At 40.6% G+C, this 15,465-nt stretch overlaps 1 protein-coding gene across 1 annotated transcript; it reads right to left on the bottom strand.

Moving 5' to 3' along the window:
- Positions 1 to 561: 561 nt before the first annotated feature.
- Positions 562 to 15,171, bottom strand: gfpt1 (glutamine--fructose-6-phosphate transaminase 1). Its single transcript, XM_030737599.1, has 19 exons — positions 15,025 to 15,171; positions 13,134 to 13,241; positions 12,886 to 12,993; positions 12,630 to 12,755; positions 12,490 to 12,548; positions 12,247 to 12,381; positions 12,097 to 12,158; positions 11,766 to 11,845; positions 11,578 to 11,686; positions 11,281 to 11,444; positions 8,968 to 9,063; positions 8,581 to 8,678; positions 8,305 to 8,425; positions 7,839 to 7,996; positions 4,799 to 4,913; positions 4,208 to 4,335; positions 3,922 to 4,089; positions 3,315 to 3,476; positions 562 to 2,386 (listed from the first exon to the last, which is right to left on the bottom strand). The coding sequence occupies exons 1-19, from the start codon at positions 15,029 to 15,031 to the stop codon at positions 2,342 to 2,344; spliced, it is 2,049 nt and encodes a 682-aa protein (XP_030593459.1). The 5' UTR covers positions 15,032 to 15,171; the 3' UTR covers positions 562 to 2,341.
- Positions 15,172 to 15,465: the final 294 nt, after the last annotated feature.

Here is a 15,465-nt window from a genome sequence, read left to right as displayed (position 1 = left end):
ATGAATGCTCAGGCACCTCCACCTGGCTTTCATCGGACACCTTCAGAAAAAATAGCTGCTCTCTGTTTTGCTGTGGAGGAAGGAGATCTGCAGGGCGGTTAAAAGCAATCAAAGCAGTGCTGCGTGTGGTGCCCACACTCTGCCGCCTCTCACTGTCTCTGTGTGTAATGTCCTTTGCTCTCATTCATGTGGCATTATCAGTCCTGCCATCTCTGTGCAGCAACTTCAGACTCTGTGTTTCCACTGTTAGAGCTGTGTGTGGGAGCATCAGACCATTAGTATCAGTCTTCCTGGAATTTGGTACCAGTGGAAATGTATAGTTACTTTTAAGCTTTCCCTAAATACCTTCTGTACATGATCTTTGTGCAATATAACACATGCAAAACTAATCAGGGTTGTTTTAATCATTAGTCCAAATGTGACTGAATTTCTACCACTTATTTATTGTAATAAAACTTGAAGAGACAACTTTTGTCATTGCTGCCAAAATTTTAGGTTGTGTAGGTCCACAACAAGCATGTGCATCCTGAATTACTGTACCTTCCAATGACTCCCAGACACTTTAAAAGAGAAGTACTTCACACTTTATTGCATCAGTTCCACTAATAAATAGTATCCCCACGCCCTCAGTAACCCAACAGATGGTGCTAGGATCCAGTGCAGCATCCCTGATCAATACATCCAGTCAGTAAATCAAAATGTTTTGAGTGTGGGTTATAAAAGTACCTGTAACAACATTTCACTGGCTCAGAAGAGGCTCAAGAGGGAGAAAAAAAAAAAATCAAGTAAAAGTTAAGGCTTGATTGCAAATGCAAGATAAATATCTTCAAACCTAAAGAATGTGGGCTTAAAAAAAAAAACATGCTCCTATTTCTTTTCTACTGCATAACTAGGTGTGTGCAATGTCACTTTGTTCTTGGCTTCTGAATTAAAAGACACTGGGATCACAGACACAGACCTGGCATTTTTCTTTTTGGCTTTTGACCAAAGTCAACATCTACAGTATGATATACTGCTGTGGAACTGTGTGTATATGTCCCCTTTGGGCCTCAGAATAACTTCATAGCATACAATATACCAGTATCAGTTCATGCTTGGATACAAAACCAACAGTGGACAGAAGAAAAAAAAAAAGTTTTGGTTTACGACTGCCAAAGCCACCAGAGAGATTTTTGGTTTGACAAGACATTTCAGATGACAGTAACATTAACTTTTTAAATGAAAGAGTAACTTCAGTAATATAAAATTCCTTCCAAAAGAAGTACAATCAAATGTAAAAAAGAATAAAAAAAACAAACAAACCCCTACACATAAAAAAAAGAAGAAGCTACAAATGGTCCCAACATTGCAACTGCAGTGATCACGATGGCAGGGGGTGGGCTGGCAACTTCTACTTCAGGTTGGTAACTTTATCTCACATGAATGATTTCAGTTTATTATTTAGACGAAAACCTTAGTCAAACAGTCTACATAAGAGTGAAGCCCTAAATTGCACACAGTAACATAGTTACAGTAACAGCAGCATGTAGAGAAAATAGGAAAGAGTGAAAGAGCGATGTGTCAGACTCTGGTGTAGGTGGTTCCATAAACGAATCGCCTCTCATAAACTGAGAAGACCAAACCAGAGTTTGAAAACCAAATTCCTGGGCTTCTATACAACAGCATTAGAAGATTTATCACAGTATTCACAAACTTTTTGTGATCAGACTTCTTGCTGTGCATCCTCAGAAGAAAATCCAAGCGGGGAAAGTGTATCAAAACCACACTGCAATTATGAAGAAGTGATGACCTGCGGCTTGGAATGATTCAAGACTGTGGTTTACTTCAACTGTAGAGCAAAGACACTTTAATAGATTATCTGCCAGGGAAAAAAAATATCCCAACTAAACTACAAATCATCGCACTAAACGCAGAAATGAGCCAGCGAGGTCTTTAAAGCCTAAACTACTGTCAGCTTTAACATCAGCTCCCAGAGAGACCAGTCAGCAACAGAGAAACATGGAAGGCATGCCCATAAATGGTCAATGACAGTTGCTACAGGTTTACCCAAAAAGTGATGCATATGATATGTCATTGCCATCCCATTCCTTGCCACCAGCTACAACTTCTAACCGAAAAAAAAGAAGACAAATGTTGCCAAAGGTTTCTGAGAAAAGAAACCACGTGATAATATGCAACAATGAGATACACAACTGATTAGTGAAAGACTGCATTAAAAAGAGCCACGACACACATTAACAGGACATCGTCTTCCTTCGGTTTCTTCATACAGACGCTCCTTTTTGGGGTCTCGGCTTCATTGTGTGTCTGCCAAGCTTTTGTTAATGATGAATGCAGTGGCTCACTCTACTGTCACAGACTTGGCCAGGTTTCTTGGACAATCCACCTGAATTTAAACAGAGGAGAAGACAATCAATAGCCTTACAGATAAAATGAAATGAAAAGAGGACTTCTGCTGCTGACTAAATGCTGCTGTCAAAACTCTCAAGTATGATTTATAAAAATCTCAGAGATATGGTGGCTTGGCAGGACTTCTCTTGTAATTAGCACATGTCCTGTCCAGAGTGCTCCTCCTCCCTCAGGGCAAAATTACATCAAACGGAGGGCAGGAATGCAATTGAGCTGTGTGCATAGAAATGTTTACTTCTACAGAGCTGCACTGTCAGGACATCTCCCTGAAATGCTCTCATAAACTGACTTACATGCTGACTTTCAGTTAAGCTGCTTCTTTGACCTTTAACATTTCTCAAAACAGGAAATCCACTGAATAACACAGAGGAGCAACAACTAAGCCAGTTCTGCAGAACCAGCACTAACAGCACAAACATCAGTAACAGCTTGTGTGCTCTGCCAATAAACGAACCAATCACAAGTCAGAATCTGCGCACAGATGGAGGCATTTACATTTCAGTGTAATTTGTTCAGTGTGGCAGCTAACCTCACTGTCATCACCTTCGCCACCGTGTTTCAAGTTTGGAAGTTTACAATCTTCAAAAATAGGTTATATTTTCAAGTGAGCTGGTGACTTGTTGATTTAAACATAAAAACAGTGTATGTTTATTCTGGCAGAGGGTCTCCATTGTGTTTGCTTACAAAGCACTCCTGAGAGACAGTGCAGGATGATCAGCGACAGGCTAATATTAACAAAACATCTCCTTTACATTGTGTTGCAGAATAATTTGCGCAATTGTCCTCTAATTACAATCACTGATTATTTTATACATGCATACTCTTACTAGACCTGTACTTTCAGCAGAAAATGTCAACTTTGGATTGAGAGCTGCTGCTGCTGAGCCCGAAGGGAAAGTACTTACATCGTAGCCTCTGAGGACAGCCAGATGGAAGGACAGCAGCTGCAGAGGGATGACACTCAGGATGCCCTGCAGGCAGTCCACACAGTGAGGCACTTTGATGGTGCGACTGGAGTTTTTGATGGTCTCGTAATCGTCTTTGTCACAGATCACAATAGGACGGCCCTGTAAATCAAACAAAGAGTGGAATATACTGCAAGTTTTCACACTTCTAAGCAAACATCTGCTGCAGATTATTGACTGCAAAAAAATAAAAACACATTGAATCAACCCCACCCTTTCACTGACTGAGCTGAAGGGCCAGGGGTGAAGCAGTAGTCAGTGCATTTTTGGGGTAATCAATACTAAATTTCAGGTTTGAGCCTAAGAAGTTATGATGCCAAATAATGGTTTTCAGAAAGAAAAATACTTAAATTGATCCAAATAAACTGACTTAATCGGTTTCTGCAATATAATCAACGCTGCACAACATCACATTAAGTTTTGACTTGTCAGAGTTTGTTTGAACATTTCAGGAAAATAAACAATCTGGGTTAATCACTTGTGACTGGATTATACAACAAACAAAAACACCAACATTACAAATCTGATAATTTCTGCTTGTTGATACCTGGCGAGCAACAACTTGCTGCAGGGCATTCTGACACTTGACGTAAGTGTGGTCTCTCATGATGATCATGATCACCGGCATGAGTTTATCCACCAGGGCCAGCGGACCGTGTTTCAGCTCTCCTGCCAGGATACCCTCTGAATGCATGTACGTGATTTCCTTGATTTTCTACAGAGGATTAAAAAAAAAAACAAAACAAAAAAAAAACACCCTCAATTTAAGTAAATGCAAGCCTACGTTGTATTCAACAATCAAGCTGTAAGACAATACGTTTGTACGTGCTCACCAGTGCTCCTTCCAGGCAGGTAGCATAATGGTAGCCTCTACCCATGATCAGTACACTCTTCTGCTGGTACAGCTCTGTCGCCAGCTTCTGGATTTCATCATCCAAACTGAGGACCTCCTTAATCAGATCTAACACAGACACACAAAAACACATATGTTTTTTTTTTCATGTTGAGAGAGGCTTACTAGGAGTGACAAAATGTGAAAAAATACTTCAGCCACATACTGCTGAAACCTGGATTCAGCTTCTAAAGTTGGGCATGGAGTGTCAGAGGAGCCAGGCATTCCTTATTAGTTTACCACTGCCATCATGTGCTTTAGATCCAGAGATGCATGCGAGAACCCAATGCCAGAATCTAAAGCTATTCCTCCCTCTGCCCCCTTCCACCCGCTTTCTTCTGATCTTTTTGTTGCCTTTTAGTTTCCTCCTCTAACAGGATTAAAAAAAAAAACTAAGAAAAACAAAACTAAAACAGGCTGCGGATGTGCTTGATCTTTGGTCTGTGAGCTGTTTTTCAATCCTTAAGTGTTTAAACTTCACATGTGATCAAGACTTCTCTGGCTGAATTACAATACATGTGGCCCGATTTACCTGGAAGCACTCTTAGGCCCTGGATTATCTCACGGCGTCTGGGCTGCACTGAAATCCTGTCATCGCACATCAGGAGGGCAAACATGATCAAGGCCACAAACTGACTGGTGTAGGCCTGGAGACAAAAGATAGAAAGAAGCGTATTTATGTTATTAACTACAACACAATGCTGAGAGGTGGTTGAGTCATCTTTTCACATTTATTGGTCTCTTATTCACTGATTAATAATGAAAATAACTGTTCGCTGATGTCTGCATGAAGGTCAGAACACGGACCACCACTGCTGCACAGTGAAATATTGTTTACTTGTGACCTCATTTCCAAAGGGAATGACAGATTTCCTGTTTTGCAGCTCAATAGCGAATCCATGAAGCAGCAACCAGATCCCGGCTTGAGCCTTTCAATACAGGTTATGAAGCCATGTGCTTCTTTTCTCTTTGTTTTGATTGGAAATTTGGTCTCCAGCTAAAAATCTGCACCAGATGAAAAATGGAAGGAGAGGTGGGTTTTAATACATGCCAAGCAGCATTAAACAACACATGCAGTTGCGCTCAGTCGAGCCAGTGTTGCTCATCCTGAAAAACTGGGTGACCACATATACCACAGAAGAATACACCCGCTGATTCTTGTGGAAATGTCGCAGCTTATAGCCTCAGCACATCTGAGACTCCGTGCTCGCTGTCATTGCCGCCCACTCCCTCTCCTTCCTTCATCTCCGAGTACGTTTGGAGGCACTCCATGCCCATTTGGGAGATTTAATCGGGGTTTGAGAGAAGCCAACTCAATTCACAAGACCCTCCGGACTCAGAAATGCCAATGTGTAGGGCCAAGAAAAGAGCTATAAAACCTTTACACTGTTTTTTTCCTCCCAACAACACACTAACCACAGTTCCTCAGAACTCTGACAGTCCTCACTGTTGGCTCAGATGTGGCAACATATTTAACCCACAGAGTAAACTATGGCCCTCTTCTATGTTCATGCCACCAACTAGTCAGTGCTGTACCAATGCAGAACCTGCCAACTTTTCCCCTTCAAATGTGACCACACTATCATACAGCTCACACAGCTGAAACATAAAGAAAATACAACAGCTGTGAATCAGAAAACAAACTTTGTAACCCTGTAAATTCCCAGTGGAAAAAGTTATGTAATTCAAAAGCAGTTTTCTCTCATTTACTGTCATTTGACCTGCCAGAAGATTTGGCTCATGATAGCATCAAAGTATTTTGTCTTTAAGTGCTAATTTATGCCATCAGTCTTGAATATGACTAAAGGAACTGGAAATTCCCTTGTTTACAGTTGAAAAAAAAATCATATGAGCATGAAAAAGAAGAAAATTAAGACCAAAAATATGAATTTGGGATGATTCAGCATGTGATTAGGTGCAAACCATGTCCCACAGTGTTTTGATGAGCTTGGTTGTTAATGTGCAGCATTTGGTTGAGGTGGGTGTGGGTGTGTGGCCCTGCCAGCCAAGCAGTAAATGATGGCGTCTCTGAGGCGTGCTCTGGGGCTCTGGAGCAGCGCTAGAGTCACTGAGCCAAGAGCTGGGGCAGGGAAGGACCTGCTCCCCTCTCTTCCTCTCTGTGCTCACTAGCAAGAGCTCGGGCTTCTGCTCCTCTGCTTCGAGTCCCAGCTGGCAAATGCTTTTGGTGAGAGGGGGGAGAGGCATGAAACCAAGTGTCCAAGCTTTACATGAGCTGAGATGAGAAAATCAGGTTTCTTTAACTCCCTCTGTGGAGGGACCACGTCAGCTTCCAAAAGGCAAGACCAGAATCGCAATGGAGTTTTCATCTGGGTTTCATTCAGTCAGTGGGCGTTGAGTTCATCTATGAGATGATGCAATAAACTGGTATACAGTACTTTATCTGAGTATCATAGGGTCAGTAACTCCAAATGAACAAAATCATACATTTCTTCGAACTTGAGTGCTGCATACATTTGGCATGATGCCTCCTAAAAGATTCTCACAGACAAATGCAGAAAAATGAGGAAAAAAATGGCTTTTTTAATAGAGCAATAAGCATCAACTTTAATTGCAAGCAAATGAGCTGTTTTGAATAATCCAAGTCTGCCACAACAAGGTGAAAATACACCCAGTACATTCATCTTGACCACTAATGGCTCAGTCACACCAGAGTAAAAATAGGACAACTAGGAAAACTCAGTGCTTGCCTGGTGACTGCACTGATTGTGGTGGTTGTGGTGACCACTTTTGATTGCAAGGTGACTCCACAGGTTGCCTGGTGGGAGTTTGGCAAAGGTTTGAAAATAACTGCCGTCTAATTTTTAAATGCAGACAGATTGCCAACATGCTATAATCACTCTGAGTTGATCTGTGCCAATGAGCACAAATCACCCGTGACATGTCTCTTTGCAAAAGGGGACTCCACTCAGCTGGTTGCATTCTGCTTATACTGACGTATAAAAACCAGGCTGCTGTCATGTCATTTTGCAGTTAAATTGCCATCCAGCAGCAACTACGTCACTATTTGTGAAACAATTTCTGAATTTCTGTTGAAAATCCATGAGGTTCTAGCTGAATGTATGTACTTTGTGAATTTCTTTGTATGTAAATGGCAACAGATTGATAAAATCAACAAAAATAGCCACAGTTAATTGCTGCATTATCACAAACAGATTGCATGTACTCGCCAACACATCCCCATTTAATCGCAAACTGATAGCAGACTGACTCCGTCTTATCACTTTTTTATCACTCTCTTTACATACCAATGTTACATTGAAGGAGGCAACTGACTGTGGGTGGTCGCAGACCTGGTCTAAAGAATTTTGGTTGAGCTGGAACCTCCAACCCCGGTTTTAGTGTGGCTGTAGTGTAATATAACCTGACCTCAAGAAGATGATAGGGGAAGTACCATTTCAGTCACAAATTGTCTAGATGAAAACACAATAAATGTGTGCTATAGCCAAAAAAAAAAACAAAACAAAAAAACCCCAAAAAACATGGTTTGCCACTTCCATAGGGCATAAAAGCTGCACTCATAAAAATTAGGAGAGTTAATCAGAGCTGCGTACCTTGGTGCTTGCTACTCCGATCTCTGGCCCAGCATTGATGTGGACTCCACAGTCAGTCTCCCTTGAGATGGAGCTTCCCACGGTGTTAGTGATGCCCACAGTAAGAGCCCCCCTCTCCTTACAGTAGCGCAGGGCCATGAGGCTGTCAGCAGTCTCCCCTGTAGGGTTGGCAGAAAGGGAAAACGTAACCGTTTATGTAACACAAAAATTCACACAATAAAACTGATTTACTGACTTTTGCACCACACACTAGTCTGATTTAAGACAGCTTAACAGAAAAAAACAAACAACCAAAAAAATCACACACAAGTGCAAACACAGAAAACTTAACTCTGACTCAGCAGTTCGGTTAAAAGTCAAGCACACTGTAAGATAAATCAAGACAGAAAGAGTCCCCAGATGGAAAGGGGAATAAAAAGGGGAGATGTGCCACAGATCCAAGTCCACATGGCATCAGCTTCCGCACCTGACTGGCTGATGAAGAAGCAGACATCATCACGGAAAACAGGTGTGTTCCTGTCCAGGAAGTCGCTGGCCAGCTCCACCATGACAGGCAGCTCTGTGAGCTCCTCCAGCACCTGGCGGGTCTGGGAAAAAGCAACAGCATCCAGTTGTGCTCAGTGCATAGAGTGTGCCAGGACAGAAACCTTATACCACCACACTCGATTCAGTGTGACTATTTTTATAATGAGAATCTGCACTGATGAAAAAAAAAAAAGGCAGGTAAGAAAAGAATACTCACTGCTACTCCGGCATGGTAGCTGGTGCCACAAGCAATGAGGATAAGTCTGCGACACCGCTGAATCTCTTTGATGTGGTCCTTAAGTCCACCCAGTGTCACTAAAAAGCAAAGCGAAAAGCTAATCCGACAAACTGCTCAAAGTCCACAAAGACCCCAGAGGAGTGATGAGACATTTTTGCATTATAGCTGTAAAAGCTTTACATAGCATCCTTGACCCTTACTATAGCTACAGATAAGATTGCCGCACATGGAAAACTAAATTACTTGAAGGCAAAGACAACAGTAAAATTTTTGAGGAAATTTATATCTTTGCCATCTCAAAGTTTTTAAAGATGTAAAATTGCATTGATTCTTGTCTGGGTAAAAATGATAAGCCAGCACACTAACCTGTGTTGTTGTCAAAGTTGACTCTCCCTCTCATGGTGTTAACGACAGACTCTGGCTGCTCAAAGATTTCCTTCTGCATGAAGGAGCTGTAGTTGCCTGTAAAGGAAGGATCAGATATCAGGGGAGCATTTCCTGCAGTAGTCAAAAAAAGACCCAAAACAATGTAAATACCAGTTAATGACTCAGTGACAGATCTTTAATAAAGTGTAAGCCCACATGAGGTCATTTGAGAGAGGTCTTGTTTACACACATTAAGCTTCTGAGAATGCAAACCACGGCTTCCTAAAGGAGCAGGAACAAACATCTTAACTGTGTTTTACTGATATTCAGGCTTTCCTGGAAATGTGGGGACTTATTGGGTAACTCTGTTGGCCTGTTAAGATATGTGGAGCCATAACACGGGTCGTCCCTCAAATGAAGCAAAACAAACAAAAAACATTAGAGAGATAATGTTTTCCAATCAATTAAAAACTATGACAGTTAAAAAAATAATTAAAATATGTGAGCGTTTTTCAGCGTGCCTCTGAGAGCAATTTGGGTCATGCGAATTAGGTTATTCAGCAGAAAGAACTAGAAAATGAGAGGAGAGGCTGAGTAATGACAGGACCACAAAGGAATGTCGAGTGCAGAGTTCACCTCTGCCCTCTGCTGGACTGCTGAGGAAAGGTCAGTGAAAATTAAGAAAAAAGATATCCACAGGCTTATTGTTAATAAAATACTACTGCTGGGATACATTTGTCATCGAGCTGGCTCTCTACCCAGCCAGAGTGGATTTTAAATAAAGCAGTAAACTTGCTATACTAGTTTTTCCCGTTTAAGGACCAAGCAGCAGGGTAAGGCAAATACCCATTTGATAGTTGAGATAATTTGTTGATCATGTAACTGCAGGTATTTTGATAACTGATTAAATGTCCAATATCTGTGGTTCCAGATTCTCAAATATGGGGTATTTGGTTTTGTATTGTTTGATAAACAAGTGGATAATCTAACAGGCAAATTAAAGACAACAATCTGCATTTTGGAAAGTTCTGATGGGTGTGTGTAATAATAAAAATTCCCATAATTTAACAGTTTGTCTTCTATGATATGGGAAAATACTTTTATATAACAAATAAACACTGAGATATGCATTTTATCTTTCTTGAAAAAAACCAAAAACAATCAAGTGTACTTGTCTAACCATGCATATAATTTAGGGAACTGCATTAAAAAAAGGCACAAGTCATACACTATACTACAGCAGATGTTAATGGCCTCAAATTAAAGCTAAAATTTAGATTATTTTTTTTTTTGTCTTTTTTTACTATGTTTAATTTCAAATCCTGTGGGCTGGAATGCAAATTAAAAAAAAAAAAAAAAACACAAAAAAAACAACAGCTGTCCTACGACAAACTAAGCACAATATATCAACTCAGATTAACCCTTATACATGTGCACCTTTTTGCTTACGTTGTTAGTGACCTGGGGTAATTCTGTACCCCATGGATTTAATCAAAGAAAGCATAGATATAACCATAAAATGAACTTTATTTCAACCAATAAACGAACACTGCATGCATTTAAACAACTGAATTGGAATATTCTGCAAAACATTTATCATTAGCAACCTCATATATATATATATATATATATGTTTTATCAGCTACCTGGTACTGTGTAACTTCATTTTAGGTTCATTTTAGGTATGTTCATCCATATATATATATATATATATATATATATATATATATATATATATCACAAGGTAGCCATGCTGCATCAAAAAGAAACAGCTTTTGGCAATGATGGAAACCCTGGGGTACAGAATTACCCCAGGTCCATAAAACTGTACATTTCGCACTTGAAATGAATAACTTAATAAGTGGCTATTGCTTGATGAGGGCAATGCATAAAAAAGGGCCAGTAATGACCAAGGAACAAAATCCTAAAAGGATTGATTGATAACATTTACTTCAATAATATTATTTTAAAAAATTGGGACTTGGGGTACAGAATTACCCCAGGTACGCATAATAGAAGAAGGAAAGATAGGAGTGATAAGATCTTAGAGCAAATAGGTTGTTTTAACAGCAGTGATTGCCTTGGTGGTGCAGCTAGTCTAACAAGATTGTAACAACTTGGATGATAGCAAGAACGACCTCAGGGCCAGCCGTTAAAAGGAAATCCAGCCATGTAAGCAGCTGGTCACCCAATATGACTAGCATGATAATAACAGGGTTCGACACAAAATTAATGGCACAGTGCAAATGATTTATCGGCAGTTAGTGGTGGGAGAAGAATATATGGTGGGGAGAAAATGCGCCCTCAACTCACCCTTCATGATCTGCTGCAGTTCCATCTGCAGGGTCTGGATAGCGCGAGCTGGGTAGTCTCCAGCTGTGCGCTTTATCCTGTGGATTGACAGCCGGCCATCCATCACGGCGGCTACATCATCGTCCTCAAGGAAGATCACCCGGTTTGTGTGCTCTATCACTGCGCTGTCACGACAGACCAGAAACCACATCAAACATTTGATTTGTGATCCACGGATAAAGCAGATATATAGAGAAATGGGAAGTTTTACTGAGGACCTTTGTGCACTCTAATAGGCTAATGCAAGTATCTGCTTACCTCGCATCAGAAGCAAAGTAGTACTCCACCGCTTTCTCATCTACTGGAAACAAGCAGGTGTCCTGGTCCATCCTGGGTAGGGTGCTGCAGCCCTTCTTGTCTTTAGTAGCTGAGATGTAAAAGAAAACAGGCCTCAGTCAATTTCATCCTGCAACATGTGGATAAATTAAACTAGAAACTATAACTACATGAGCGGTAGAGCACAGGAATATGATCGCTGGACAGCTTGTGATCACTGCGCACTCCAATCAGCAGAGGACCTCCTCTCCTGCACAAAACACAAGAAAATATTCTTCATGTTATACCACATCCTGATTATGTTACCAGTATATGGTCATCTAAATGCAGCAAAGATTGTAGTTAAGTTCACATCTCAGAGACACCAAAAGTTTCTTATACTGTCAGACCTCATTAACAGAACAGAAATTGTATTGTGTATATATGTTGACCCTTCACAGTCATCATGTTATTAAATTAGTTTTAAGACAATGCTCTGATCAGCTATCAGCATGAATATACCTTGTACCAACTGCCTCGCCGGGATAGTGGACACTCTTGAAGACCAGCGCAAAAGCTCCTTCCTGCAAAGTGGAACATCAAACATGTCAGTCCGGCTCTTTTATTGTCTGATTACTTTTGTAACTTTGGTGTTCATTAGCAAGTCCTTACGAGCTGCTGAGTCACACGTTCAACCAGTGTAGCAAAACTGATGTCATCGCTCTCCCGGTTGTCGTACATGTACTTAACCAACTTGGCAATGCTCTCTGTATCAGTCTCTGACTCAAACTCATAGCCTTTGCTTTCCTACAGAAACAAGAAAATTATTTCTCTGTATAAATCAGAGCTATGAAAATAAATCAAGAACAAACAAAACAAAACAAAACAAAACAAAAAAACAAAACATCTGCTCACCAGGAATTTCTTCAGGTCTTTGTAGTTGGTGATTATTCCGTTGTGAATGACTACAAATTCTGCAAACCAGAAAGACTGTCAGAAACATAAGAGTGCACAAACATTTTAGCTCTTTCTTGACCATCTTTAACACAACTGACCGTTGTTTTTGTCAGATCTGTGTGGATGACTGTTGACTGGGCTGGGTACACCATGAGTGGCCCAGCGGGTGTGAGCGATTCCAAGGTGGACATCAAACTCCATATCCAGGTCAAGATCCTGCTGTTCTAAAGATAAAACAAACACGTCCCCAAGACAGACAATATTTATTATCTGAATTGCACCACAGTGTGCAAGATGACAAATCAAGAATTCAGTAAATTCATTCTTGCTAAGTGAGCAACAATTTTAGCTTACTGTGGATCTCCTCATCCAGAGCCTTCACTTTTCCACGCTGCTTGATCAGCTGGATAGGTCTGGCATTTGACTCGCACTCTTTGGTGTTGCCCCCGTCAATTCCAACACCTAACGCGTTTAAAAAAAAAAAAAAAAAAATCAAATGATACGATGATCATAAGCAAGGCCTTGGATATTATATATACGTATAATGGTGGTATTACTACTTTATAATCAATGTCCACTTTTTGATGAGTCTCTCTTCTCACCTGCTGAATCATAGCCTCTGTACTCCAGACGACGCAGACCTTTAAGAAGGATCTCAAGGATCTCACGGCGAGTCCTTGGCACATGGTAGTTGAGATAGGCGAAGATTCCTGGGGGAGGAGGAAATAATGTTTCAGAAGGGTTTTCTTTATATATAATTTTATGCAACCAAATGTAGACTTTCACTTTTGCTCAGAAGTGCAGCTGAAAGGACAGCTCACTTGAAATGTCTGTCAGACTGACACGTCTTTAGTATGTGGCAACAATGGCTGTTATTCAACACTGTTTAATGCATGAAAAAAAAAAATTAACCACAGCCAGTGGAGGTTGGCTGAAATCAACATCACAATATTCATTTCCACATGCCAAATGATATATGGTATTCTGTTTGCTATTGTTATTTATCGCAATAGATGAAACGCTTGTGAGGTGCTCAGTTTTTAATTAAAATCAGCTTGGATTCATTCTTTTGGTCATTAGAATTGTATTAAAAGAACAATTTTAAATCTTCTACAAAACTACTAATGATGACAATGATTATGCAAAATGGGCTGAAGGCACAAAGAATGTAATTCGACTCCTTCCTGCTAAAGCAAGCCAAGCATTACTGGAGAGTCACTGACCTGGTGCTATTCACAATTCCGTGACAACAACAGAGGAGTAACAGGCAGGAAACAAATCTTACAGGTTTCCCTGAGATAATCTTGTTGGGTACGTAAAACAGCTGTGAGGGAAAAAGTGAAATCCAGATGTTTTCGTTTCATATCATTTTGAGATGTTTACCCCATCACTCAGGGTGAGATTTATTTGTGTATGATTACTAACCCAATGAAAGACCATTGCTATACAGAAACATGCCTGTGTAAATCAAGATTTCACCATTCTATAGATAACCTCCATAAATAATGAAAATTTCCACCCTGAAACAGCTGTCATCCAGTTTAATAACAAACACACACAGAAAGGACTGAGACACCATGAATGGTCAAAGGGATGGTGGTGGTGTGTGTATATTGGGGGGGCAGCCCTGAGCACTAACCAGAGGACATCCTGGAGTAACAGAGCTTTCATTCAGAAAAGCAGGTGATGGAGGTGGACACTGAGGAGCATCAGTGTCCACCTTCTGCAAAGAAACAGATTTATCAGGACTAAGAGGGGGCTTACTGCGACGGCAGACATGTGTGATTAGACAAGTACATACTGTATGAGTGATCTGATTGCGATAACAGTGAGAGGACACAGATGTCAGGTATCAATCAAAAGAATGAGATAGGTGGACACAGCAAAGATAGGACGCAGCAAAAATAGGACACAGGATCGGGAAGCATCTCAACTAAAGTTCTATAACTAAATATGATCACAGGCGTCATAGATAGTGAAAGTCTAGAGGTAATTCAAGGCGACACAACATTATTATACCACAGCTCACAGCCCATCTAGTTACACTTTAATTTTTAGAATAACAACTTATTTTAACTAGTTTCTGTCACAATCCTATAGAACCAGAAACCAGAGTAACAGAGAGAGATCTAGCTAGTGGAAACTTAACCTGCGGGTGATAATTACATCGTTAAAGCACGTTATCGCTTAGTATGAACAGAGCAGGTTATCATTTTACTGTTGCACTAAAACACCGACCTGCTGCTTGAACATTGTTATCACAGCATTCAGAGTAAAACGAAAATACTGGCCGGTTTATATTTAGCTGGCTAAGCAACATCATGTTCGTGATACAAAACTCACTTTAGCCTCCCCTAGCTCATTTCAAGCATTCCGCCGCAAACTAGCAACGCACGCAGCGTTTCCTACTTGAATAACTAGCTATTCTGGTAAAACGTGAACCACATACATATAAAATATACAATATAAATTGAGAATAAATCTGCTACTCACCACACATGGCTACTGTTCCACTGCCAGTTAGCGTTACTCTGAACTCGGTAGCTGGGAACGCCTGTCAGTAAGCGCCGCCCCTTCTGTTTCCACTGACTCATAGCCAACCGCCTTCTTCCATGGCGCCTTGTGATTGGTCGAGAGGCTTGTCGCTGAAGGTAGCAGATTCAGACGTGTGCACTTCTGACGTGGCATCAGGATGCGATTTGCAGGCGGAACATCCTGCAGACCCGGCTTGATCAACATCAGCGAATAATGGCAGGCCTGTGCTCTTTGCTAGCTGTCATGGAAGCAAAATCTGGTAAAATAAAAATGGAGGATTGTTTTTCTGCATGTACAGTATAACATCCGTCAACAGAAAATCACCAATACTTTAAAAAAAAAAAACATAATATACAAACACACACATATATATATATACACACACACACACATATATAT

The sequence above is a fragment of the Archocentrus centrarchus genome, chromosome 9 (assembly GCF_007364275.1).
Source record: "Archocentrus centrarchus isolate MPI-CPG fArcCen1 chromosome 9, fArcCen1, whole genome shotgun sequence".
In the NCBI taxonomy this organism is placed as follows: domain Eukaryota; kingdom Metazoa; phylum Chordata; class Actinopteri; order Cichliformes; family Cichlidae; genus Archocentrus; species Archocentrus centrarchus.
Note: the sequence above shows the minus strand (reverse complement) of the source record. Positions and strands in the feature narration are given on the sequence as shown.